Source organism: Urocitellus parryii, chromosome 12 (genome assembly GCF_045843805.1).
Source record: "Urocitellus parryii isolate mUroPar1 chromosome 12, mUroPar1.hap1, whole genome shotgun sequence".
NCBI lineage: Eukaryota > Metazoa > Chordata > Mammalia > Rodentia > Sciuridae > Urocitellus > Urocitellus parryii.
The window spans coordinates 20,489,284-20,515,648 of NC_135542.1; the positions used below are offsets into that span (position 1 = coordinate 20,489,284).

The 26,365-nt window shown below is 43.4% G+C and overlaps 1 protein-coding gene across 1 annotated transcript; it reads left to right on the plus strand.

The window, feature by feature from the left end:
- The first annotated feature begins 322 nt into the window (after positions 1–322).
- On the plus strand, positions 323–25,533 carry Polr1b (RNA polymerase I subunit B). The gene is made up of 15 exons (XM_026379959.2): positions 323–549; positions 2,714–2,881; positions 3,101–3,247; positions 3,815–3,947; positions 5,935–6,071; positions 6,822–7,045; positions 7,934–8,105; positions 11,122–11,293; positions 11,996–12,277; positions 13,926–14,059; positions 17,364–17,534; positions 18,112–18,268; positions 21,345–21,541; positions 21,888–22,141; positions 22,989–25,533. Exons 1-15 carry the CDS (start codon positions 373–375, stop codon positions 23,869–23,871), a joined length of 3,408 nt encoding a protein of 1,135 aa, XP_026235744.1. The 5' UTR covers positions 323–372; the 3' UTR covers positions 23,872–25,533.
- Positions 25,534–26,365: the final 832 nt, after the last annotated feature.

A 26,365-nucleotide genomic window follows, 5' to 3' on the forward strand; every position in this document is an offset into this window, starting at 1 on the left:
AGGGTCAGCCCTGGCCGCCTCTGCTTGGGTCCCAGTGACGAGCTGGCTGACGGTAACGGTTGACTCTCGCATGATGGCCCAGGGTCGGGATCGAGGGAAGACAGCGCTACTCCGCACTCCCAACCCAAGGGCAGCGGGACCGCCCCCACCGCCAGCGTCCTCTGCCGAAGCGGACTGGGGCGGTCCGTCCTGCTCTGGCTCCGTGAAGTTCCGGCCGCCCATTCGCGCTGCGGTTTTGGTTGCACACCGACCCCATAAAGCGGCCGGACCGAGCCGGGCAGAGCAGTCGGAAACTACACTTCCCGGCAGGCCGCGGGGCCGGCCATTGCTCCCGTGCCGCGGAGCCGCCGCTCGTGTGGGGCGTGAGGCGGCATGGATCCCGGCGGCCGGTGGCGTGGCCTGCCCAGCGGGCCTAGCCTGAAGCATCTCACCGACCCCTCTTACGGGGTCCCTCCGGAGCAGCAGAAGGCGGCGCTGCAGGAGCTGACGCGGGCGCACGTGGAGTCTTTCAACTACGCCGTGCGCGAGGGGCTCAGCCACGCGGTGCAGGTGCGCGGCGGCCTCCCGGCGCCGGGGCTACACCCGGCCGAGCTCGCGGTGCCGGGGGACCTGGGCGGCAGCGGGCCGGCAGCCCGGGAGAGGGAGGTGCGGGCGGCGCCAGGGAGGCCCGGCCGAGGCCGCGGAGCAGTCCCTAGACACGTGCGCCTCGCCGTGCGGGGGACGCGGCGCCGGCTTCCTCCTGCCGCGGGTCCACTCACTGGGGAAGGTGGGTTCGGGGTGTTTGGGCTGAGCCGTGGCGGCGAGCCGTGGTTGCTTGTAGGGCGGTTCCTGGGAGCTGGGGGAGCGGAGAGGTGCCCACCTGGGGGTGCTTTCCATCATTGACGTCGCACGCGCCTTCCTAATCCTGGCTTCTGCAAAAGCGCCTCAAAAGGCTGGAGCTGATCCGTAGTTGGAGCTCCTTCAGTTTTCGTGTCTTGGAGGTCCGATTAGACGGGTATGAGGAAATACAAAGGGGTCCTAATGACTGGTCTAGACTGCAGGGGTTGCGGAGCACAGGTTAGGTTGGCAGGGAGGGGGTCTCCAGGCACCAGGCTCTGAGGGTAGGGAAGAGGCAGTAGCTCTTGGGTTTGAGCATTTGGGCCACTGGACAAGTGGAGACCCGAAAGCACTCAGTGGTTTGGGAATTGCTCTGCCAAGAGAAGTCAGGTTTGTATGAGTTCAAGGGAAGCGGAGAGTGCTTTTCCTCCAGGATCCACAGATTTAGGGGACACTGCCCTGTGGTGGTGTTGTCAGATTTACATGGAGAGGGTTAGAATGTAGAGAGCTTTGATGGCTGGTCTGATGCTTATAAATAATATGGGAGCCAAGGGGATTTCTTTGAAGGTGAATACTCCTTAATCTTCTTGAGAAAGACAAGATTGATGGGAAATATTTGTGTGTTTCCCTGGACTCTAGCGTCATGCAAATACAAAGAAAGTAGATTTTATTGAAAGTTAATTGGTAGAGTTTTATACAAATAATGATAAGAGTCCAGGGTTGAGATGATCAAGGAAGATTTGCCCTAAAAATGGAGCTCATATGCGTGGAGTTTTATAAGGAGTAATATGTGGACTTTCAGTTTCCAGACTTTTTTTTTTAATCTTTACTTTTATTTATTTATTTTTATGTGGTGCTGAGGATCCAACCCAGCGCCTCACACATGCCAGGCAAGCACTCTGCCAGTGAGCTACAACCCCAGCCCTCCTTTTTGTTATTTAGTGCTATGCATATTAAGTAAATCATTAAACACACAAAGCAAAGTTATGTCTTGATTGGTTAACAAAATGTTACAACTAGAGGCTCCCAGGAGACTCTATTTTATAGCCTAGGAGCAATGGGTTTATTTGCTAATTCAGTATTTGGAGTGACTTTTTAGATCATAGCTATTGTGAATAATGAGAACTGACTATTTATACAGTTCAGCTGTGGTTTGAGAAAGCAAATCTCATCTGTTTTTTTAAACTACTGCTCTACTTTAAATATGAAATATGTTATAAATTTGATTTTTAAATAAAATATTAATTTCTAAAATAATACCAGCTTTGGGTAAAAATTTAGAAAAGATTGCTCAAACTCACATGAGGGTGGAGAACCTTTTCGTTTTATTCTAACATTTAGGCTAGGAAGTTGTTCATAATTACTGTGCAGGAGAGCCGAGTGGTGCTTCTTCCTCAGAAGAAGAGCAGAGCTTTTCCCAGAGACTGCTGCAGAGTAGCAACTGCTATAGAAGGGCAACTGCCTTGGCCACCACTGTTACTTTTGCATGGCTTTGGCTTCAGCCTGAGGTTGCCACGAAGTAAAATGTGCAAGTGTGGGCACTAGAGTGTCCCGTCCTGATCAGAAGGATGTTTCCTTTTCCTTGCCCTATTAGCAGTCCCATTTGTTCTGCCATGCAGAGAACAAAGGTAAGGAAGGTAGGCACTTACTTGGTTCAGAGAATAGGAGCACTTTCACTGCTGTGCCCCAAAGCCTACACAGAATCTGACACAAACAGTGCAGGATCAGAAAATACTTAATGTACTCAGAAGAGGTATGAGTGGAGTATCCTATTTAGATATGTTGTTATTGGCATTTAGGCATTGCTGCTTATAGAACACAGGGGAGTTGAAAGATTTAGAGAAACAGTGCCTTGGAAATGCAGGCAGTTTGTTCAATAGTATGAATTGTATTTCAGGATATACCTTCCTTTGACTTTGCTTTCAAAGATGAGCGTATCTCTCTTACTATTGTGGATGCTGTCATCAGTCCACCCACAGTTCCAAAAGGGGCCATCTGCAAAGAGCTCAATGTTTATCCAGCTGAATGCCGGGGCCGAAGGAGTACCTACCGTGGGAAGCTGACAGTGAGTATTAATGACAGTGCGTGGTGCTCCCTTCATTTTTGAAAAAAGGACTTGATTCCTAGTAAGGTTTATATAAAGAGATGTCATCTAAGAGATCCCATCTTCTGAATCAAAAGCATAAAATCATTTAATTGTTTTCCTCTTCCCCACTCTTAAAATACTAATTTGTTTCTCCAGATCCAAATATTATAACTAATTTTTCCTCTTGTGTTCATTTAGGCTGATATCAGCTGGGCAGTGAATGGAATCTCAAAAGGAATCATCAAGCAGTTTCTTGGCTATGTTCCCATCATGGTGAAGTCCAAGCTTTGCAATTTATACAGCCTTCCTCCTCCAGCCCTCATTGAGCACCACGAGGAGGCAGAGGTAATCACAGGGTCCAGGCTGTGGGACAGTAGCCAGCCCGGGTTGGGAGTGAGAAGACAGGGAGTTGTTGGCAAGAGCCAGTTTTTCTGTCTCAGCTCTGGACGGGTAAAGTGGTCAATGTTATCTCATCTGCATACTGCGTATGGCCCTTGATGACTGTCAACTAAGATGGTACCAGAAAAGTGGCTCCACAGTTAGAGCCACACTGGGGGAAGAACTGGTGGGTTTTCCCCTAATTTTCTTCTTCCTCCTCCTCTTTTTCTCTTCTTCTTCCTCTTCCTCTTTTCTTTCTTCTCCTGGAAATTGAACCCAGAGCCTTGGACATGCTAAGCATACACCCTGCTGCTGAGCTACACTCCCAACCTTAATTTTCTGAATGAAAATTCCCTTGTGTCCCTGGGCCTTTCTAAAGTACGTAATAAGACCACGTCCACTCTGTTTTCAAGGGGTCTGTTGTCCCTTTCACCTATGTACACCTCTTCTGCATAGTGCACCGCATCTGGCTAGAAATAAGGTTTGTGTTCACAATTAGTTGTGTACCTTTGTTTAACAGATTCTCTTTGGTAGGAAATGGGAGGCTATTTTATAATCAATGGCATTGAAAAAGTCATCCGAATGTTAATTATGCCTCGGAGAAATTTCCCCATTGCAATGGTAAGACCAAAGTGGAAAAGCAGAGGGCCTGGCTATACCCAATTTGGTAAGTTTGAGTGACCATTGGGATTTTTTTTTTTTTTTTAAGAAACGTTTAAAACTCATTTTTTAAAAAGTATATGCATCTATGTAGAGTTGTTAATATTTTTCTCTTACATTTTTTTTGTTTTTCTATTAGTAATATCTATATTAAGATTCATAATGGGGAGGAGGAAATGGAGAGAGATTGATCAAAGGGTACAGATGTTTATAAAATGAATAAGTTCTGGTGCTAACGTTTATCATGGTGACTGGCTAATAATACTGTATTGTTTACTTGAAATTTGACAGTGCAGTAGATCTAAGCGTCATGGCCCCACAGGTGCACACATACACACAGATGGAGACCTGGGTGATGAATAATGTTTTAATCAGTTTATGTTAATCATTAGTATACAGGTATTCCTCTGCTTAGGATGGGGTGCTGTTTTGATAAACCCATCCTAGGTTGAAACTTAGGGACTGATGATACAGCTCAGTGGTGGAGTGCTTTCCTAACATGTATAAGGCCCTGAGTTCAATCCCTGGCACTGGAAACACTTTTTACACCTGAGCTACCCAATATCATAGCTGAGCGTTGCCTAGCCCACCTTAAACATGTTCAGAACACTGATGTTAGCCTGCAGGTAGGCAAGATCATCTTGACACAGAATTTGTTTTATACAGTGTTGGTTGTCTCATGTACACACACTTGAGCTTTTTGTGGATATGGTCGGATGTGAAAATACAAAACACAGTGCCCCAAACACCCACAACAGAGTATATTGTAGCGTATCTGCTGCTTTCCAATATCACAAGAGAGTACCATATAGCATTGGAGCCTGGGCAAAGATCAGAAATCAGAAATGGCTGGGCATGGTGGTGCACATCTGTAATCCCAGTGGTTTGGGAGGCTCAGGAAGGAGGACTGCAAGTTCAAAGCCAGTCTCAGCAACTTAGTGAGACCCCATCTCAAAATTAAAAATATAAAGGGGATGTGGCTTAGTGGTTAAGCATTTCTGAGTTAATTTCCTGGTACCCCAAAAAATAAAAAAGGGAAGTATGAATGGAGTATGGCTTTTGTACCATGGTAAAGTAGAAAAAAGTCACAGCCTATCAGTGGGGTCATCTGTCTATCAGTCATTTTAATATGTATAGTTTTTAATCAGTTTGTATTTTAAGAATTAAAATAACATCTGATAAAACATTTTATGTTGGGAAAACTACTTTCTGTGTTTTAAAGCTGAAAGACTTTATGTGTTTGTTACTGGATGTAAAGATAAAGACTGGCCTCGCTTGGTCATGGGGTGGGGTCTGGGACAAGTGCCTTGGAGGTCTTTGATTCCAGCTGCCTTGGCATTCCCCTCTTGGTCTCTGACAGCCTCCTGACCTGTTTGGGCACTCTTTGTGACTATGCCTGGCTTCACAGGACAGCGTATGGCATTCTTTGGCAGTCCTGACAGTTACATGATTTATCCTTATAAATGAGATAAAAGTCAGTCTTTTAATTGTCATCATACATATGGCAGCTAGAAAAAAAACAGTATGTCCGTGTGTCAGAATGTCTAGCTGTTTATTCTTTTGTTCAGTTGATGTGGTTTGTCTTAGCAGCCCTTGTCTGAAGCTGACAAGTTCTGCTTTTCTATGTTGAGTTGTTGGGTCAGGCCATCATCTCTGTCAGACTCTGTAGGGTGGTGGGGTTTGCTGCACTGACATCCATGTTCTGCAAAGTGCAGGGACTAAAACATGCTCAGTAGTATGTAGGCTCTGGCCTGGAAAGAAACTTGGAAGTTTAGTTAAATTCTTTGCTTTGGTTATTTTACATCACAGTTTCACATCCTGAAAGATTTTGTACTCCAGAGGACATTTGGTAAAGTCTTGGAGACATTTTTGGTTGTCATTCTTGGATACACTTAGTGATTTGGCTTAAATTATACCTAAAAGAATAAAATAATTCAGAGAAAAATCTTTGAAGAAAGTATGGTCTTACAAGTTTCTGGTATTTGTTTCAATAGGAGTTTCAATGCACTGTGTGAAGGGAGAACATTCTGCAGTCAATATGAACCTTCACTACCTGGAAAATGGCACAGTTATGTTGAACTTCATTTACCGGAAAGAGCTGTTCTTTCTTCCTTTGGGATTTGCACTTAAGGTATGATTTGTGAAAGTTTTCTTTTTGTTATGAGGAGACTCATCTGAAGTAGTATCCTGTGCAGATCAGGTAGGTTCTCTTTGTCAGGTGCAAGCTGTGCCAGTTATCTACTGCCTCCATAACAGTTATCTACTGCCTCCATAACAAATCGCCTCCAAATTCCATAGCTTAAAATGTCAGTAAACATATCTCCCACAATTTCGGTGAGTTGGGAGTTTAGGAGTGGGTTGACTGGGCACTTCTGGCTTGGGGGCGTCAGGAACTTGCAGTGAGGTGTCAGTAGGGGTGGCAGTCACTTTGAAGGCTCCAGGGCTGGAGGATCCACTTTCATGGTGGTGCGCTCACTGGCTGGTGAGTTGGTGCTGGCTGTTGGCAGGAGGTCTCAGTTCCTCTCACCCATCTTCCCCCAGATAGTTAGCCAAGAAGACAAGGCAGAAGCCACAGTGCCCTTCGACTCAGCCTGGGGAGTCTACAGCATCTTTCTTGCCATAGTGTTTGGGTCACTTAGTATGGGAGGAAACTGTACAAATTTGTGATTATCAGAAGGTGAGGATCACTGGGAGCATCTTGGTGTCCAGCTGTCATATAAAAAATGCATTATTTTGCAGAGTTTACTTCATTTCAGCAATAGTGGAGTGCTGATTTTTCTTGGTTATTAAAGTCATAAGAGGAGAGAATTGTAACTAAACAATAAAATATTTGTGTTATTATTGGCAAAGGATTAAAAAGAATCTTTCTTTTCCATTCTAGGCACTTGTCAGCTTTTCTGATTATCAGATTTTTCAAGAGCTCATCAAAGGAAAAGAGGATGACTCTTTCTTTAGGAACTCTGTGTCTCAGATGTTGAGGATAGTAATGGAAGAGGGTTGTTCCACACAGAAACAGGTCCTTAACTACCTGGGGGAATGCTTCAGAGTGAAACTCAGTCTTCCTGACTGGTACTCCAATGAACAGGCGGCAGAGTTCTTGTTCAAGTATGTGTGCTTGGCTTGTGTTTGGAGGTGAAGGGCTGGGAGGAGGGTGTTGGTGGTCTTTGAGTGGAGTACGGATTGTGCTGGGAGTCAGAGCGAAGCTGGGGTGGAATCAGGCCCCGCTGCTATGGGCCAGCTTTGTCTCTGGCCGTCCTCACCCTTCTTCTTATGGTCACTTCAGTTCACTTTGTTGTACTTCTTTTGTTTTGAAATAATTTCAGACTTCAGAACATCTTCCAAATAGCACATTGAACACTGTAGTCACTAAAGCAGTTCAAATTTTAGACATTTACTTGATTTCTTTGTACCTGGATGCACTTGTTGAGGGTGTCCTGTCAGTCGGTTTCCCCACAGCAAGAACTTTGTCTTCTGTGACTACTGGTAGCTATTAGAGGAGCCCAGCTCTGGAGTAGTACTGTCTGGTAAGGAGCCACATGTTGAGCCTTGGAGATGTGGCCAGTACAGGAGGAACTGAATTCTTAATTTGATTTAGTTTTAATTAAATTTAAATAGCCACATTGGCCAGCACAGTTCTAGACTTTATGAGGATATTCTGCTCTTTTGTTAAGGTTGCTAGTAAAGATGAAAAGTAATTTTTTGGAGGAAGGAGTTTTAATTTAACAAGAATTTGGGCATAGTGGTGCATGCTTATAATCCCAGCAACTTGGGAAGCTGAGGCAGGGGAATTACAAGTTCGAGGCCAGCCAAGTTAGCAGGAGCCTGTCTCAGTAAGAAGGACTGGGGATGTAGCTCAGTGGTAAGATGCCTCTAGGTTCAGTCTCTAGTACCTACCAAAAGAAAAAGTGAACATGAATGAGGGACCTGGTAAGAGGGACATTAAGTGGCATTTGAAGCTGAATTGTTTGAAGCTTTTACTTTTCTATTTTACAGCCAGTGCATCTGCATCCACTTGAAATCCAGTACTGAAAAGTTTTATGTACTTTGTCTCATGACCCGGAAGCTCTTTGCTTTAGCCAGAGGAGAGTGCATGGAGGAGAATCCTGATAGTTTGGTGAATCAAGAAGTCCTTACACCTGGCCAGCTGTTCCTTATGTTTTTGAAGGTAAATCCATGCTGCTCTCACCCTGGACCACTTGTGCCACTCAGGGAACGGTATGGTATGTTTCCTGCGTGTTTATGATTCCTGGTTTTGGCATCTGCAGAGTCTTCCTTTTTGTGTGTTCAGCAGTGAGGATTAATCAAAAATCCTAGCTTATACCAAGTTCAGATATTTGTTTACTATCTTTTGTAGAGTGTAAAAACAACATCAGATCTTGATCATAACATTGATGATGTAGTATAAATGGCCTGTATGCATACATATAGTTAATTTGCAGATTCTCGTTATTTGCATATTCTGTGTATTCAAATTCACTACTTGCTGAAGTGATTTGTAGCACCAGGATCAGTACCCAGCTCTTCCTTAGCTGCTCACAGATATGGGCACGGAGGCCCCTCATCCTTATGTTCCCAGCTGAGGTTGAAGAAGGCTGTGGCTGCCTTCTCTCAGCTGTCATAGTGTAAACAAGGGTCTTTGTGAGTTCTACCAATTGCAGGTTTTCACATTTTTATGGGTGCCTGTGTGCATACTGTGCCTTTTAGAAGGGCCTATAGTGGTGAAGTCCTGTTTGGTTCTCCTAAAAGCAAGAAGGCTATGCTCTGCCTCTGAACCCACATTAACATTGGAGAAGCAACTGTATGTATTAAATAAGGTTTCTTGCAACAGACACACATGTAAAATAAGGTGTTGTGTACTGACCAGTTGCAGAAGTGTTTTGATCAGAAACTGACAGGAACCAAGCCCTGTGTGTCCCTGGGAGTAGGGCCAGCACTTGCTAGTTGTGTGTTCACAGTGGTGGCCCAGAACATGAACATGCCAGACTCGATGTCGCTGTATACAGTGGGACTTGGCTGGTATAGAAGTGATTCCATAGGAAAGTCAGTTCCACAGCATTTTATGTTTTGCATATTATCCCTAAAAAGATTTAGTCTAGAAGGTAATGTTGTGTATTGGAAGATGGAGAGGGCTAAAGTTGAAAAAAAAAATATCCTGATTCTTCATCATCTAAATGATAATTCTTGTTGGAAGGTAATTGTTTTTGTCTTTTCTGTTCATAAAATTGGATTGAAAAATTTTAGCACCCTGGAATTTCCCTGATAAAAATATAAATTAGAAATTTGCTGTTGTGTGGCCTATCAAGTAAAGGCTAAGGTGCATTTCCCGCTACATCCTTGCAGTGAAGTTCGGGGTTCTTATCCCCGAGCTGACTGTGTGTCTTCAGAAGCAAGATATTAGTAGGGTGACCTTTGTCAGCAACAGGGGAGCATTTGATTTCCTTACCTTTCACTAGCTCTGTTTAAGCTTCCAAACCTTGAATATGAGATGTGAAAACTGTCTTTAGAAGATACCTGACAATGCCAGGTGGCACAGTGATGCACACCATAGCGCACACCTGTAATCCCATTGGCTCAGTAGGCTGAGAGAGGAGGATCACAACTTCAAAGCCAGCCTCAGCAACACCGAGGTCTCTGCTAAGCAGAGACCCTATCTCTAAATAAAATAAGGCTGAGGATGGGGCTCAGTGGTCGAGTGCTCCTGAGTTAAATCTCCAATACTTTAAAAAAAAAAAAAAAAGATACCTGTCAGTGACTTGAGGAATCGACTTCTCTAGCCATTGCACTGAGTGTTGCCACAGAGATCCGGGTGCTCTGTGGGGTCCATGGGATTGGATCTGAGGGCTGAGTGACGGGAGTGGAAGCACTGACCGCTCCCTTTCTGCCCCTTGGAGCAGGTCAGGTAGACTCTGCTCACCATCCCCTGTGGTGTCTCCTTCCCTGCCTCAGGCATGGAATCATCATCACCAGGTTATACCTTTCAGAGAGGCTGGGGAGCACCACAGGAAGGCCGCCTAGGGGGTTGCTCACTTCTGCTGCTCGTGCTGAAGTGTGCGGGCTGCCCATGTGAGTCCCTGACTCTATCTGTAGTTCCAGCTCCAGAAAGTACCAGAAAAAGTCAGTTGGCAGCCACACCTGACCTGACTTGCAGGAGACTGTGTAGTGTCTCCTGTCCTCCTAATGACTGTGTACCGTAGAGATGTGTTTGATGTCGAGTCAGGGCCCCAGTGTTGGGCTTTGCGTGCCTCACACACCTGTCAGCTTTCTGGAGATGTCTGCAGAATTCTGGGTTCTGAAGTAAATTTGGCCAAGGGTTTTCAGTGTTCCTGTCACACTCCACTCCCTGGAGGGGGCTTGTTGTGAGGCTTGAACAAACATGCATGTGCCAGCTGCTGGTGTGTGCCCGCAAGTGCTTGTTCCCAGATTCGACCACTGCACAGGGTGTGCAGGAAGACATCCCATCGGCACAGTCATGTGTCAGACCTTAGAAAGGAAAGATAATGAGCAGTCAGTCCTCTGAGGGAGGAGAGAGCATAGCTCTTTATTCTTCAGGCCCAGGAGCTTTGCCCAGCCTCTGACCGGCATCTCAGTGGCTTTCTTTCCTCTTCTGGCTTTTTGTCTTTGGCTGCTCTTTGATTGTATTTCAGATTTACAGAAGACAGTTTCAGCCTTCCCTCCTGGCCTGTCACTGTCTTGGATGTTGGATCTAATTTGGGGACCTTGTGCTCTTGGCTGTATTTCTTCTTGGGAACACAGTGATTGTTGTTTTGGTCATCTATGGTCAAACATCAATGTGGATGGTTTAGAACAGTGTTTTGACTCCCCACATGCAATACTTTGCTTCACCACCTGTGTCCATGGTCTAGATGTGTGCTTGGTTGCAATGACTGAGGGATACACCCTGTGGTGCTCGGGACAACCTCCACCTCAGTCTCCAGCCCCAGGGTTGGTAGTGCTGAGGAAGAAACCCTGGTCTAGATGAGTTGTGTCTTCTCTCTTAAGAAATGCCTGGCTTCTAGCAGGATGTTGAAAAGCTGTTTTTAAGGTTTGTGGTTTACATTTTCATGTAATGTGTATAAATTAATGGACTGTTATTGATTGTACAGATTATGTGTGAGTGAATATGGAATTTGTGATAATTGAATCATTTACTGTTTGAAATTTGAATTTTCTTCTTCTTTCAGGAAAAAATGGAAGCTTGGTTAGTGTCTATTAAAATAGCTTTAGATAAGAAGGCTCAGAAGACTGATGTGTCCATAAACTCTGAAAATTTGATGAAGATTTTCAGTATGGGAACAGACCTTACAAGACCATTTGAATATCTTCTTGCTACTGGGAATCTGCGTTCGAAAACAGGTGAAATTAAATAGTTAGGCTTTACTTTAGTCATATTTTTCAAATATTTGTATAGTGTAGGTTTATATGTAACTGAGGAAGTTTTTTGTTTTGTTTTTTAGTAAACTTCTCACTTTCACTCAAAAGACAGATTTTGTTTTATGATAAATTTTGACAAGTGTCAGCCTGAAGGGCTTTAGATGGGTGTCTGTGTGGCTTACATCCTAGTGGGCACCTCCTTGCCTTAGGTGTCTCAGGAGGACGACCTAGTGGGAGGCCTGGAAGGACTGCTGTGGGCCCATCCCTGGACCAAGGGCATGGAATGACCTGGGAAGCGGAAAAAGCTGTAATGGGGACCCAGCAATCTGCTTTTTATAAACAGGTGCTATTGCTGCCTGTTCTCAGTGGCATGCTGGTAGTGCTCATGTATTCCGAGTGTGCTTAGATGAATGTAATTACTGGTGGTTCCATTATCATCCAGTGTTCTCCACAGAGGAGGGCGTGGTGGAGGGGATAGGCAACCAGCTGCGGCAATACGATTTCTGAATCCTGGGGACTTTCAAAATTATTTTCTGTTTCTACTTATCAGGATGAATAGAGTGAATGTTAAAATGACCCATTTGCTCTGTAGAATTTGCTGAGGTTTTGTCATCAAAGCCTCAGAAGTGGACCTTTTTTTTGGAAAAGTCAGGCCTGTTTTTGAGTGACTTTTGTTTTATTAAGGTCTTGGCTTCCTGCAAGATTCTGGACTTTGTGTTGTGGCTGACAAGCTGAACTTCATACGCTATCTCTCCCATTTCCGCTGTGTGCACAGAGGGGCTGCTTTTGCCAAGATGAGGACCACCACTGTACGTAGGCTGCTGCCAGAGTCCTGGGGCTTCCTTTGCCCTGTGCACACCCCAGATGGGGCGCCCTGTGGTCTGATGAACCACCTAACTGCCACGTGTGAGGTCGTCACGCAGCTTGTGTATACAACATCTCTTCCAACTCTGCTCTGCAGCTTAGGTATGAGGGTTTGTGGTTGTTAACACATGCAAACCATTAAGGCAAAATTCTTTTTTCACTGCTCCATGCAGGAGTGGGTCTATATTCTTGGCTTCTTTACAGAGGATCGAATGCATTCTTTGAAAATGAAAACAAGGAAAATTAAAAGTTGTAGATTTTTTTTTAAACTTAAAAAAGAAGTTAAAAATTTGAAATAGACCAATGTGGATATTGAAAGCAGGAAGGTATTATGTAACTTTTGGGGGCTCTTTCTCTGTATTTGTTGGTGGACCATTGCATCTCTAGGTAGCAAACAGTGCTGATCGTAGGAAGACAGTTAAAAAGAAGGCTGTCCTCTGTTCATCTCCTAATTAGAGAGTGACTTGTAAGAGGGAGCCTCAGGGGAAGTTTTCAAGAAGTAGTCAAGATGCAAAAGATAGAATCAGGGGCTGGGGCTGGGGCTCAGTGGTAAAGCGCTTGCCTTGCATTAGTGAGGCACTGGGTTCGATCCTCAGCACCACATAAAAATAAAGATACTTTGTGTTCGTTTACAACTAATATATATATATATCTTAAAAAAAAAAAAAACAGAATCAGTGTTATTTGTACTTGTGCCCTCTGTGAGAAAAAGAATAATTGTGTATACTACCAGTGATTTCAAGTGTCAAAGTCCAGGAGAAGGTAGAAAGGAAGAAGAAAAATGTGGAGAGGCAGAAGATGTCTCCACTGCAGAGGAAGGGTGGGAGGGTAATGTGCTCTAGCCCTGGGGAAGAAGACTGGATAAAAGAGGCAAACTACTTTCTGTAGGAAGTATTGATATGACAGATGAAGCAGCATGGGCAACTATGACAGTCAGGAAAACAGTGCCTTCAGAAGTAGTTGAAGAGGGTCTTGGTTTTACTTAATTACAGTCGATTCTCATTATTTGCAGTACTTGTGCTCTGTAAATTACTTGCCAACACTGAATTACAAATGCTGGACCCCTTTTCTGAATGTCTGCCTTCCATCCCCTGAGTCTAGCCCTGGGCTCATAGCCAGCCGCACTGTAACGTGTGTATCTAACACACGTGTTTTCTCTATAAGGCATATTATAGCTGCCTTGCACTTAGGGACACTGGACAGCATTTTGGCACTGCACATGAGGGCCATTTAAAGCAATGAAATCACCAACAAAAAGCACAGGAATACAAGTGTAGCTTTGAACAGGACATTTGATAGTGTGAGCTGGGACAATAAAGCAGAAGGTGTGTATGAGGTGACTCAAATTTTTTGTTGCATGACAATTGAAATTGCCCCTGGTATTAATTTTGTAGTTAGAAATAAAATGTGGCAAGTAGGCAAATATACAGATACCAGTCTGCAGATAATGAGGATCAACTATAATTAGGCTATTTTGGGAAAAGTTAATATACTTCCATGGCTCAGAAATCAGCATGTAAGAAGTTACACAGTGGACAGCCTTCTGGACACTCGCCCTGGTTGGTCTACTCACAGGCACAGTTCCTAGTGTCGCCCACATCTTTCCTGACGTGATTTATGCTGTAATACAAAATTACCTGTTTAGAGGCAGGATGATTAGATAGCTCAACTGATGAAGCCTCATCAAGCCTGCCTGGCGGGATTAAGTAAAACTCTCTGCATTCATCATTCTGTGTGCTCTCTTCACCAGGGGTCACTCCTGTTGATGGAGCACCACATCGACCCTACAGTGAGTGCTACCCTGTCCTGCTGGATGGCCTCATGGTGGGCTGGGTAGATAAGGATCTTGCTCCTGGCATCGCAGATTCTCTCCGACGATTTAAGGTGATTTTGAGTTTTTATGAATTCTTATACCCCTTGACTTTAGGTTCATGGGTTTTTTCTGGTTGATGAGGTAGCCCCAGGGCAGTATGGAACCATCCACTGTCAGGGGTGAAAGCTAATTCTAAAAGTGCCTGGAGTCTTGCCTTGTACCGACCTTACAGGTTCAGGTCAGTGACAGATACCTAACTCACATGCAGTTTTTGCTGGTTTCATTGAGGCCTCAGTCTGCTTGTGTTAACAAATTTTAGCTTTAAGAGTACCACCGTTTACTGTGTACAGGATCCCTTCATTTGGGATTATATGTTACTTACCCGGGGTGATACCTGGGATATCATTTCAGGAAGCACATAATGTTGGTTTGTTCTGTGGAAAGGTTAATTTTAATTCTTATTAGGTTGTATAATAGTAACTATATAATGACTACCAAGTGGTTTGTGGAGGGGCAGTTGAAACGTACATGAAGGCCCTTTTTCCCCACCCAGTTGTCACCAAGTGGTCGATGTTCTTGGCTGCTTTGCACTGTGGCACTGGAGGTTCTCTGCAGAGTTCAGGGTTTGCTGGTTTGCTGAGTGCTCTTTCCTAACTCTGTTGCTTGATCTGTTTATATGTTGCTATTCTGTGTTTATTTACATCAACATAGATTCATAAATGCCTGTTTTATTTCATGGGCGTTCTGTTGCCAGGGGGTCCCCCCCCCCCTTGTGCTGGGGAGTGAACTTGGGGTGTGTGTATGCTAAGTAAGTCTTCTATCACTGACCCACCCCCAGCCACTATCGTTTAATTTTTTAGTTTTAGTTGGACACAATACCTTTATTTTATTTATTTATTTTTATGTGGTGCTGAAGATTGGACTAGGTACCCCGAATGTGCTAGGCCAGCACTCCACCTCTGAGCCACAACCCAGCCCGCCCCATTATCATTTTATTTGGTCAGTGGGAACCCCTCTGGGCTGTTTTTTTTCTGGTAAATACACATAAAAATGTTCACCACTTTAACCACTTCAAATGTGCAGTCCAGTGGCCTCAGGCACATTCACACTGTTGTGCAGCTGTGCCACCAGCTGTTTCTGAACCTCCGTCGTGATCCTGGGCTGCAGCTCTGAGCCCCTTGAGCACTGCTTCTTTATCCTCGCTCTGCCCCTGTTCTGCTTTGCCTCTGTGGGTTTGGCTGTGGTAAGTGGCATACGGTGACCTTTTGTGGTGTAGTGTCCTCAAGGTTCATCGAATCTGACATTTCACAGCACGTGTCACAGTTTCCTTCCTCCTAAGATTGAGTGACAGTCCATTGTGTGGCTGTGCTACATTTTGTTTACTGCAAGTCCCTCATTGCTGTGAACCTCACTAAGTAAATACGTATGCAAGTGTCTGCTTTCTGGGTTTTTTTGTTTTGTTTTTTTTCCTTGAACTACTAATTGAACCCAACCCAGGGCAGCTTAACCACTGGCCATGGAGCCATGGTCTTAGCCCGTTATTATTTATTTTGACACAGGGTCTCACTAAATTGCTTGCCTTCCATGTGCTAAGTTGTTGAGGCTGGCTTTGAACTTGTGATCCTCCTGCTTTGGCCTCCCTACTTGCTAGAATTATAGTCATGAGCCACCATGACCAACTGCTTTCAATTTTGGGGGGTTATATACCTAGAAATGGAATTACTGAATCACCTTTAGTTTTTGACACCTTTTGGGGGAAAATTCAAGTTTTCCTCTAGATGGATTAATCTGGTAGTTAATTCATTCTCTGATAATAGTAATTAATGATGAGTCAATTTTAAGGAAAGATCCCATTTGGTGCTGGTGACTGTTTTCTTAATATTTAAGGAGTACCATAAGAGTACTTCCAAGCCAAGTGCAGTGGCATACACTTGTAATCCCTGCTACTCGTAAGGCTGAGGCAGAAGGATTGCAAATTTGAGGCTCAGAACTTAGCAAGACGCTATCTCAAAAAAAGTGGGTATCTGGGGGTGTAACTTTGTACTAGAACAATTGTCTAGCACATGCAAAGAAGCTCTAGGTTCCCCCTCCCCAGTATTGAGTAAGAAAATAGTAGTTTACGGGTTTTCCCAAGTCAGAGACTTGGTGTTGTTCCTGCGCTCATAGGAGGAGGAATGCGATGAGTGAGTCTGTGTCTGCGTCTGGGAGCAGGCTGTGCTGGCATTGTGAGAGGCAGCCCCTCTGGAGGAGGGGTGTTTGCAGGGTGTAGGACCAGAGCAGTACAAGAGGCCCAGTGGCTCAGGAACAGGAGGGGTCCATCAGGGACAGCTGAGGCCAGAGGTCCACAGTGAGAGGCAGAGAGATGGTAGGACCAGTAGAAGATGTGGTTTGTTTGTTTTCTATGTTTTGAAATCAGCATTCATAAGTATTTTGTTTTGTCGTTCAGTGGGTAGCGTGCTTGCTTTCCATGTGTTAAGGCCCTGGTTTCAATCTTCCTTGCTTTGGTAAAACATTAGAAATTATTTATTTTTATTAAGGGATTAGTCTTCTTAAGCTTGCTGTTTCCATTAAGATCTGTTTTAGTAGTTTGCCTTTTTCCCATTTCCTCTTGGAAATGGGAATTTCCTAAACTGGTGATTTCTAAAAAAAAAAAAGTATCGCTAATTTCTTTTGGTCGACTTTGTTCCTTTTAGCTTTTCTTTTAAGAATGTCCAAGGTTTACACATTTGGCAGATTTGCTGCGCAATCCCCTGTCATCAGCTGTGGTGTTAGCTGTGGGCACAGGCTGTACGGTGGAGCTCCAGAACTTGTTCCTCTGGCCTAACCAGCCTCTGCTGATTTCTGCCTCTGCCCAGCACCCTCTCATCTTTATTGATGATGTGTTGAGCTTTGAGTTCCCATAAGTTCTGACACAGGGGTCTTATCATTTTTTTTCAAATTTCTATAATTTCTAGTTGTATTTATCCCTTTGCGCAGGAGTTGTTTAATAGTTTATTGGATTTTTTTTTTTAATTCCCAGGTGGAAGGGTCTTTTCATGTAATTAATATATTTAAAAGTAAAACCAATCATCTATATTTCAGATGTCAGAGAATAAACTTTTTATTTTTTCCCCAGTCTCATAACTGGTTTTCTTGATAAGAGGCCTGAGCCAAGAAAGTGTAGGGCTTTTGCCATTTCTGAATAAGAGGTGGATGGTGTTCTGTATGGGAATGGACTGGCAGGGATTACTGTGGCTTCAGGTTTAGTGGGCCCTGGGTTGATTACTGGTGTGACCTAATGTTTTTTAGGTAGTGCTTTTCCCTGTAGAAGGGAAGTGGGGGGAGGGGCATAAAACATAGCACATGCTCTTAATTGCATTCTCTTGTTGAAAACAGGTGTTGAGAGAAAAAAGAATCCCCCCCTGGATGGAGGTGGTCCTTGTCCCTATGACAGGAAAGCCAAGTCTGTACCCAGGACTCTTGCTTTTTACCACTCCTTGCCGACTGGTACGGCCTGTGCAGAACTTGGAACTGGGCCAAGAAGAATTGATTGGCACGATGGAACAGGTATGCACAGCCTGTGTGAAGGCGGGTCTCTGCTTGTGTAGCGGAACCTCCAGAGGCTTCATTGTTGCTTTTAAGGGTATTGTTTCAGCAAAAATTAGGCATTTGAAAGAAAGCACTTATTTTCTGGCCACCCCTAAGTGACATTACTGAACCACTTCCGTATCTTGCTGTGTTACCTCACTCCTCAGAACCCGAGGGAGGCTCAGTGCTCCCATCCTGCCCCACTCCCATAGCACCTTTGCCTCTGGCTCTACCTCAGCTGGGGAGATTAAAGTCTCTGTTGCTCTTGGGCTTTGCCCACATCTTCGCAATTGCAAAACTGTGGGATTTGTGTTACTTAACAAAAGTTGTCTTTCGTCCTGATCCCCTTCACAGCTGGACCCTGGTAGATTTGGGGTGAAGGTGTGAGGCAAGTGGTATTTCTAAGTGGAAGTTTCCTGTGCATCTCAGGGGGTCCCTTCAGCATGCATGATGATGGGTAGGGGATGCTTCCTTTGGGGCCTCTGAGTGCTGGAGGTGGGGAGGTAGTGAGAGTCTGGCTGTTCGGTGCCTTGTCCTCAGCCTTCCTCTCCTGCAGCTCTTCATGAACATCGCTATCTTTGAGGATGAAGTTTTTGCTGGAGTCACCACACATCAGGAGCTCTTCCCTCACAGCCTGCTCAGTGTCATCGCCAACTTCATCCCCTTCTCTGACCACAACCAGAGTCCACGGAACATGTACCAGTGCCAGATGGGTAAGGTGGATGGAGGGTGGTGGTGGGTACAGTTGGGCAAGAAGAATGTGCATAGCTCTTTTTATTTTGAAGTACTTTTTAGACTTGGAGAAAATTTGCAAGAATAGGACAGGAGCTCCCAGAAACCATCATCTTTTCTGTTGACAGTTCCCATTGCCCCGTTTTTCCCCTGCGAATATGTTGCAGACATTGTTTACCCCTGAACATCGCAGCACATCTTCCAAGCTAGGCCCTTCACCATGCAGCCCAGGCTAGTTAGCAGACCCAGGGAGTTAACGGTGATGCTGTTCTTACTCAGATTTCAACTAGGCATCCGTGTACGACAGATTTTTCTGTGCAGCAGGCACTCAGCCCAAGATCACATTCTGTGTTGAGTTGTCATGTCTATTCAGTCTCCTTTAGTTTAGAATAGCTCTTAGCCATTCTTTGTCTTTCTTGACACTGATATTTTCAAAGAAAAGGGTGATTTGTTTTGTATACTATCCATTGATTTGGATTTGTCCAAGACCTTTGATTCAATTCTTTTTTATTTTAAGTGTTGATGGACCTTTATTTTTATTCATTTATTTATATGCAGTACTCAGAATCGAACCCAGGGCCTCACATATGCTAGGCGAGTGCTCTACCTACCACAGAGCCTCACCCTCAGCCCCTTTGAGTCAGTTTTTGAAGGAGACCTGGATGGCCATCACTGTCACTCACATAATTAGCACTGCCAGCGCACTTCATTTCTGCCTGAAGGGGTCATGTTCTTAGTTTCATTCATCTGAAAATTATTTTCGGGCTGGGGATGCAGCTCAGTTGGTAGAGTGCTTGCCTCACAGTCACAAGGCCCTGGGTTCAGTCCCCAGCACCACACACACACACCAAAAAAAAAAAAAAAAAAACCAAGTATTTCTGAAAGAAATTTCCACTGGATATGTAATTCTGAGTTGACAGTTACTTTTATTTCAGCACGTTACAGTTCTAAGCTACCTGTTCTTGCTGTCTCTTCTAATTGGAAGGCAGTGCTTATATTTATTTTTATTTCCCTGAATATGATGTGTTTTTTTCCTCCGACCTTAAGGATTCTTATTTTTCTGGTTTTTAGGAGATTGACTATGATACGATTGTCCTGGTTAGAGTTTCTGATCTTCTTAAATCTGTAAGAAAAAGTAAACTCACCCACTTGGAAGTTTTCCACTGTTGTTCCTAAAGCTCTTGCTTCCGCCTCTCTCCTTTTACTTCTAAGATTCAGTTGTGCATTACTTATGTCAAACCTTTTGTATTGTCCCTTGAGCCATTGAGTTTCTTTTCTCTCTCTCTCTCTTTTTTTTTTCTTTCTTGTCAGATTTGATTTTTTTTTTTTAATAGATCATTACATTGACTTCTGTCATCTAATGAATTTTTATTTCAGGTATTTTTTGGTCTAAAGCTTACATTTGTTTCTTTTTAATAGTTTCAGTTTTCTGAGGTTGCTTTGCTCATTGTGGACACATTTTCCTTTAAGGTTCTGAGCATGGATCATGCGAGGTGCTGTTGAGTCACTATCTGATCCCAGCCTCTGGACCATGTCACGACAGCTCCTGCTCTTTGTGGCGAATAGGTCATGTTTCGATGTTTCCTTGTCTACTAGTCATGAATTGCATCGTGGACATTCTGGGTTCTCTTGTAACTTCCTGGATAGGATCAGCTTTTAGTTCTAATTGGTAGAGACCTTCACTTTTAGTCACTGGTGTGCAATCTGGTCCTGTCCCTTGGATGCAGACCTCAGATATTCACTGAAGTGTGGCCTCAGTTTATGTGCAGAATTTAAGGCTATCCCTCTGTAGTTCTTGCCTTTCTGAAATAAGCCCCTCACTTTCTAGTCACTGTCATGATCTGAGCTCTATTCCTTGGTTCTTTTTTTTGTTTCTTTGCTTTTTTGTGGTGCTGGGGACTGAACCCAGGGCCCTGGTGCATGTTAGGCAGATGCTGTGCCACTGAACTACATCCCCAACTTTATTCTTGGGCTCTTGATACAGTGAGGCTGTGAATTTCAATCTAGGTTGTAAGTACTACACTGTTTGGACATGAGGGGAAAAAAATTAAAATTGAAAAAACTAGGAACTCAGTTTGATGGTTTTTGGTTACTCTCTAGTGCTTTGGCTGGTGGTTTCTATGTATATAGTTGTTTTTTCCCCTAGGGAGTTGCCCTGTGTTACTAAAAGCTGTAAATCTTCTATATGAAAAAAATAAAAATTCCTTATGTGTATAAATAGTTTAGTCTTTAAAACCATTTTGTTCTGAAATGCTCCCTGTACTTTAAAGTAGTACGATAAGTCTTGCCTATAATGTCCTACTACTCAGAATTTATACATGTTGACATTTTCTTCTGTGTATAAGAAAGTACTATAATTCAGTAACAGCTGCTCTCCATCTTCTCCCTACATTCCCCCAGTAGTAATGTCCTGTAGTTTGTGTGTAGCCTTTTATATCCCCTTTTTATACTTTTCTTACATGGGTCCATGAACATATAGAATTGTTTGGGGTGTGCTCCAAATGTATACCAATAGTATCATCATCACACCTGTTTTAGTCAGCTTTGCATTGCTGTGACCAAAAGACCCAATGAGAGCAATTTTAGAGGAGAAAAAGTGTATTTGGGGCTCAAAATTTCAGAGGTAGAACATCATGATAGAAGAGTGTAATGAAGGAAAACAGCTTAGGACTTGGCCACCAGGACTCAGAGCCCTTGCTTGCTCAGGAAAATAACCCCAAAGGCATGCCCCCATGATCCACTCCTCCAGCCACAGCCAGCCATTTCTCCTCCGAACTTCTTGCACCGTCTCACACGTGAGTGGTCAGGGGACACCTTCTCATGTCTAACCATAAGACACCTCACTCTGCTTCTCACCCAGTTGTTCTCATAATCTGGTCATGTTGATAGTTAGAGCTACTTCATTTTCACAGCTAATATTACTATGTAGTAATTAAAACCACGGTGATTTATTTGTTCATTCATCTCTGATGAATATTTAATCATTTCAGTTTTATATAACAACTTTACAATTGAGGGCTGAAAAACAAATGCAAAGAATTGTTTTTTCTTCTATAGGTAAGCAGACTATGGGCTTTCCCCTTCTCACTTACCAAGACCGATCAGATAATAAACTGTACCGTCTTCAGACTCCACAGAGTCCTCTTGTAAGACCATGCATGTATGATTATTATGACATGGATAACTACCCAATAGGGACAAATGCCATTGTTGCTGTGATTTCATACACTGGCTATGACATGGAAGATGCCATGGTAAGTTTTACCAGGAGATGTCGTTCCAGTCTTTTTTAAACTTTCTTATTCTGTTAAATTGTTTGTTCCTCGTCTAAGTTGAAAGTGGGCCTTGAGATATATTCACACAGTATTCAGGTGTGCATCTGTCTTCCACATTGAGCACACAGTACTAATGAATGTTGAGTGAGTAGTCTCTGTAGTTACCTTTTATATTTAAGCACTAGCTGGGTTTTAATAGTATTAATGATTTGTAAAATATGGGAAGAGTTTTAAATTCAATTATTGTAAGTATTAATATGATCCTAACTGGTTTTATTTTCAAAATCCTCCGTTGGACTCAGTTAACAAATTTTTGTCCTCACAGATTCTAAATAAGGCTTCTTGGGAGCGAGGCTTTGCCCATGGAAGTGTCTACAAGTCGGAGTTCATAGACCTGTCTGAAAGGATTAAACAGGGAGATGATAGTCTGGTGTTTGGGGTCAAACCTGGTGACCCCCGGACTCTACAGAAGTTGGATGGCGATGGACTGCCCTTCATAGGGGCAGCACTGAAGTATGGAGACCCATATTACGGCTACCTCAACCTCAACACCGGGGAGAGCTTTGTGGTGTTCTATAAGTAAGTGTGTGGTCTCTGCTGTTCTCCAGAGGCAATTTCTCAGTGGCATTACTGGCTATCGTTGAGAGTTGTCTTGTAACGGGAGGTTTTGGAGAAGATAGGAGTGTGCCTTTGTAATAAGATTTCTGAGGCTGAGCAATGAAAAATAATTTATTTCTCACAGTTACAGAGGCTGGGAAGTCCAAAATCCTTAAGGCACTGGCAGGTGATCGGGTGTCCGCTGAGGACTTGATCCCCGCAGATGGTGTGTCTGGGTGTCCTCAGGGTAGGAGGTGAAGGGCAAACAGGAGCAGCTGGCTTCTCCACCCTCCAGTCCCCATCACCCCCAGGGCCCCTCCTCTCAGCACACTGCAGTAAAATCTGGATTTCAGTGTGGACTTGGAGGGACACAGGCATCCACACCACAGCAGTTCTGGTCTCGGTCGAGCCTGAGCTGGCACTGCCTGCTGAGACAAGGGCCTAATGTCTTGCTGCCCTTACTTTTCTACTTTCTTTGTTAACAGTCCCACAGTTTGAGTTGTCTGTGATTTATGTTAAAACTGTCACTGAATTTTGTCATCTCCTACATGATGTTTACAGCCAAAATATTGAGTTCACTAAGCCTCTTTTTAAAACAAAATTTTTATTTTAGTTTATTTTACAACAGATTTGGTTTTAATAGGCCTTCGTGATGGCTTTTCCTTGTCTTTATTGATGGTATTGGTGCAGATGAACATAATAATAGCCCTAAAGCACTTTTAGGGATACCAACTCATTTTACAAATGCTCTTTATGAAACACTAAGTATGCCAGTACAACTTCTCCATAAGCTAACAAAAGCTTGACTTCTGTGATTGACATTTCCTAGGAGTAAAGAAAATTGCATCGTGGATAACATCAAAGTGTGCAGCAATGACACTGGGAATGGGAAATTCAAGTGTGTTTGCGTCACAATGCGTGTCCCTCGGAACCCAACAATCGGAGATAAGTTCGCCAGTCGTCACGGGCAGAAGGGCATTTTGAGCCGGTTGTGGCCAGCTGAAGACATGCCTTTTACTGAGAGTGGGATGGTGCCGGACATTCTGTTCAACCCTCACGGCTTTCCATCCCGCATGACCATCGGCATGTTAATTGAGAGTATGGCTGGGAAATCTGCCGCTTTGCATGGCCTCTGCCACGATGCGACACCCTTCACTTTTTCCGAGGAGAACTCTGCTTTGGAGTACTTCGGCGAGATGTTAAAGGCTGCGGGCTACAACTTCTATGGCACTGAGAGATTGTATAGTGGCATCAGTGGGGTAGAACTGGAGGCAGACATTTTCATAGGCGTGGTTTATTATCAGCGCTTACGTCACATGGTGTCTGACAAATTTCAAGTTAGAACGACTGGAGCCAGGGACAAAGTCACCAACCAGCCTATTGGGGGAAGAAACGTGCAGGGCGGAATCCGTTTTGGGGAGATGGAGCGGGATGCTCTCTTGGCCCACGGCACATCTTTTCTCCTCCATGACCGCCTCTTCAACTGTTCTGACCGCTCGGTGGCCCACGTGTGTGTCAAGTGTGGCAGTTTACTTTCTCCTCTATTGGAGAAGCCACCCCCTTCCTGGTCCGCCTTGCGCAACAGAAAATACAACTGTGCTCTCTGTAACCGCAGTGACACCATTGATACTGTATCTGTGCCTTACGTCTTTCGGTATTTTGTAGCTGAACTGGCAGCTATGAACATCAAAGTGAAGCTGGATGTCGTGTAACAGGCTGTTTTCTTTAGGACAGGAGGGTCATCAGATGAAAACAGAATGTTTAGTTCAGTGAAGGGTGTTACCAGGTTTTCTCAAGAGTGTTAATACTTTAAACCAAGAACAGGAACAAGAATTTAAGGTTCCCAAGTCTCTGATATAATTCCTGAAGTTGACTTTTAGTATATTTGTTTAAAAATTCCACATGTATTATTTAAAAATGATGTACTGGTAATGAAGCTGTCAGGGGAAAGGGATACAAATGTAACACAGGCCAATTATATGATTTTTTTTTTATTCTTAGAGCCACATGAAGTAAAAGCAACTTTATTGAAGTATCAAAGTATAATTAATTGATGTGCAAAAAACTACATGTGTTGTCTATCAACAAAAAAATAAATTTAAAAAGCGGGGGAGGGTGGCGGTGCTGGGGCTGGGGCTTAGCAGTAGCGCACTTGCCTGGCATGTGTGAGGTACTGGGTTCGACCCAGCACTGCGTGTAAATATATAAAACAAAGGTCTATCAACTAAAATATAAAAATTTTAAAAATACATGCGTGGAACATATGCAGCTGATGGGTTTGAATTTGTACACAACCTGTGTTGCATCCATAGTCGAGGCAAATAAATATGCATCACTTCCAAAAGGTCTGTCCTCCTGTGATTTTTGCTTTTTTGTATATATTAAGAACACTGAACTCAAAAAGTATGCCTCTTGGCCAGTTTTCATGTGTACAGTATAGGATTGTCAGCTACAGGGACTTCAGTGAGTGGCACATCCCCAGAACTTACTCATTTGCATGACTGAAACTTCACGCCCTGGGTTCCTTCTCCAGCCCCTGGCAACCACCATTCCACTCTCTGCTTCTCTCATTTGGACTGTTGACCATGCAGTATTTGTCCTCCTGTGTCTGGCTGACTTCACTTGGCCCCTGGCTTCAAGGTTCAGCTGTGTTGTAGACGGGGCTTGCCTTCCTCCTCGAAGGCTGAATGATACTGTGTCATGTGCTCCACGTATCTGCTCCTCGGTTGATGAACAAACAGGTGGTTGGAGTATCTTAGAAATTAGTTTTTATGACCTTAATGAAATATATAGCCAAAATGTCATTATAACATGTAAAGAATATTAAAATTTATTGATAATTTATATTCTTTTTTTCATATGAGAGAATTTTTTTTAATATTTAGTTTTTGGTGGACACAACATCTTTATTTTTTTATTTTTATGTGGTGCTAAGGATCGAACCCAGCGCCGTGCACATGCCAGGCAAGTGCGCTACCGCTTGAGCCACATCCCCAGCCCCCCATCAGTTTTTTCTAGTTGTCGATGGACCTTCACTTTTTATTTATTTATATGTGGTGCTAAGAATCAAATTCAGTGCTTCACACATGTAGGCAAGTGCTCTACCACTAAGCTATAATCCAGCCCCTTTCCTATCAGTTTTGTACAGGGTTTTTTTTTGTTGTTTGTTTGTTTTTTTTGTATGGCTGTACTGTCTCCTGTTGATGGGTGGTTCCATGTTTTGACTCTTACAGTGTTGGCAGTAGATAACCTTGCATGTACTTGTGTAAGATATTTTGATGGTAAAAGAGCTTCTCTACGATAGTTCTTAACTAAGTCTTGTTTTAGGTATTTGACATGTTATAAGGGAGCTAGAACTAAACTAAAAAAAAAAAAAAAAACAAAAAAAAACACCTTTCAAGATATATCCTGGCTCTGCTTCAGGGACCTGAAAAGAATAAGGAAAAACATCTTGGATCTGTTGGTTGATACCTTGCCTTACCATAGTAGAATCTCAAGTATAAACTTACCCCCATTCCAGTCTCTACCTCACACTCCCTAGCTGAGATCTGTTGTACAAGTCTATTTTTTAGCAGACTAAAAAAAATAAAAAGTATTTTTGAAAAAAATTGTTGGCTTTTAATTTTTAAATTGTAGATTCACAGCTAAGAAAACAACATTGGGACAGTCCACAGAGCAGATTCAGATTTCACCAGTTTTATTATGCATTCATTTGCATTGTGTGAATAGTCCTATCTAAGTTTATCATCTGTGTAGATTGGTGTAAACACTATAATTGAGATACCGAACTGTTCCATTACCACAAATCTCTGTCATGCTTATTTCTCTTTGGCCCTCCCTATCCTCTCTCTTAATCTGTTCTCCATCTCTATAATTTTATTTCAAGAATATTGTAACTTGGATAACACAGTTAGATTGGCCCTTTTTATCCACAAGGATTCCCTTGAGATCCACCCAAGTTGTCGCATGTTTTCATAGTTAATTCCTTTTATTATTGCTGCATAGTACTCCACAGTGGGGATATACCAGTTTAACCATCAACCTCAAAGGATATATTAGTCATATCTGGTTTGAGGCACTAACAGGAAAGCTGCCCTAAACAATCAAGTACAGGTTTTTGTATAGTTGTAGGTTTTCATTTCCCTGGGACAAGTTGTCAACAGTGCAATTGCTGAGTTTTATAAGACCACCAAACTTTTCAGAGTA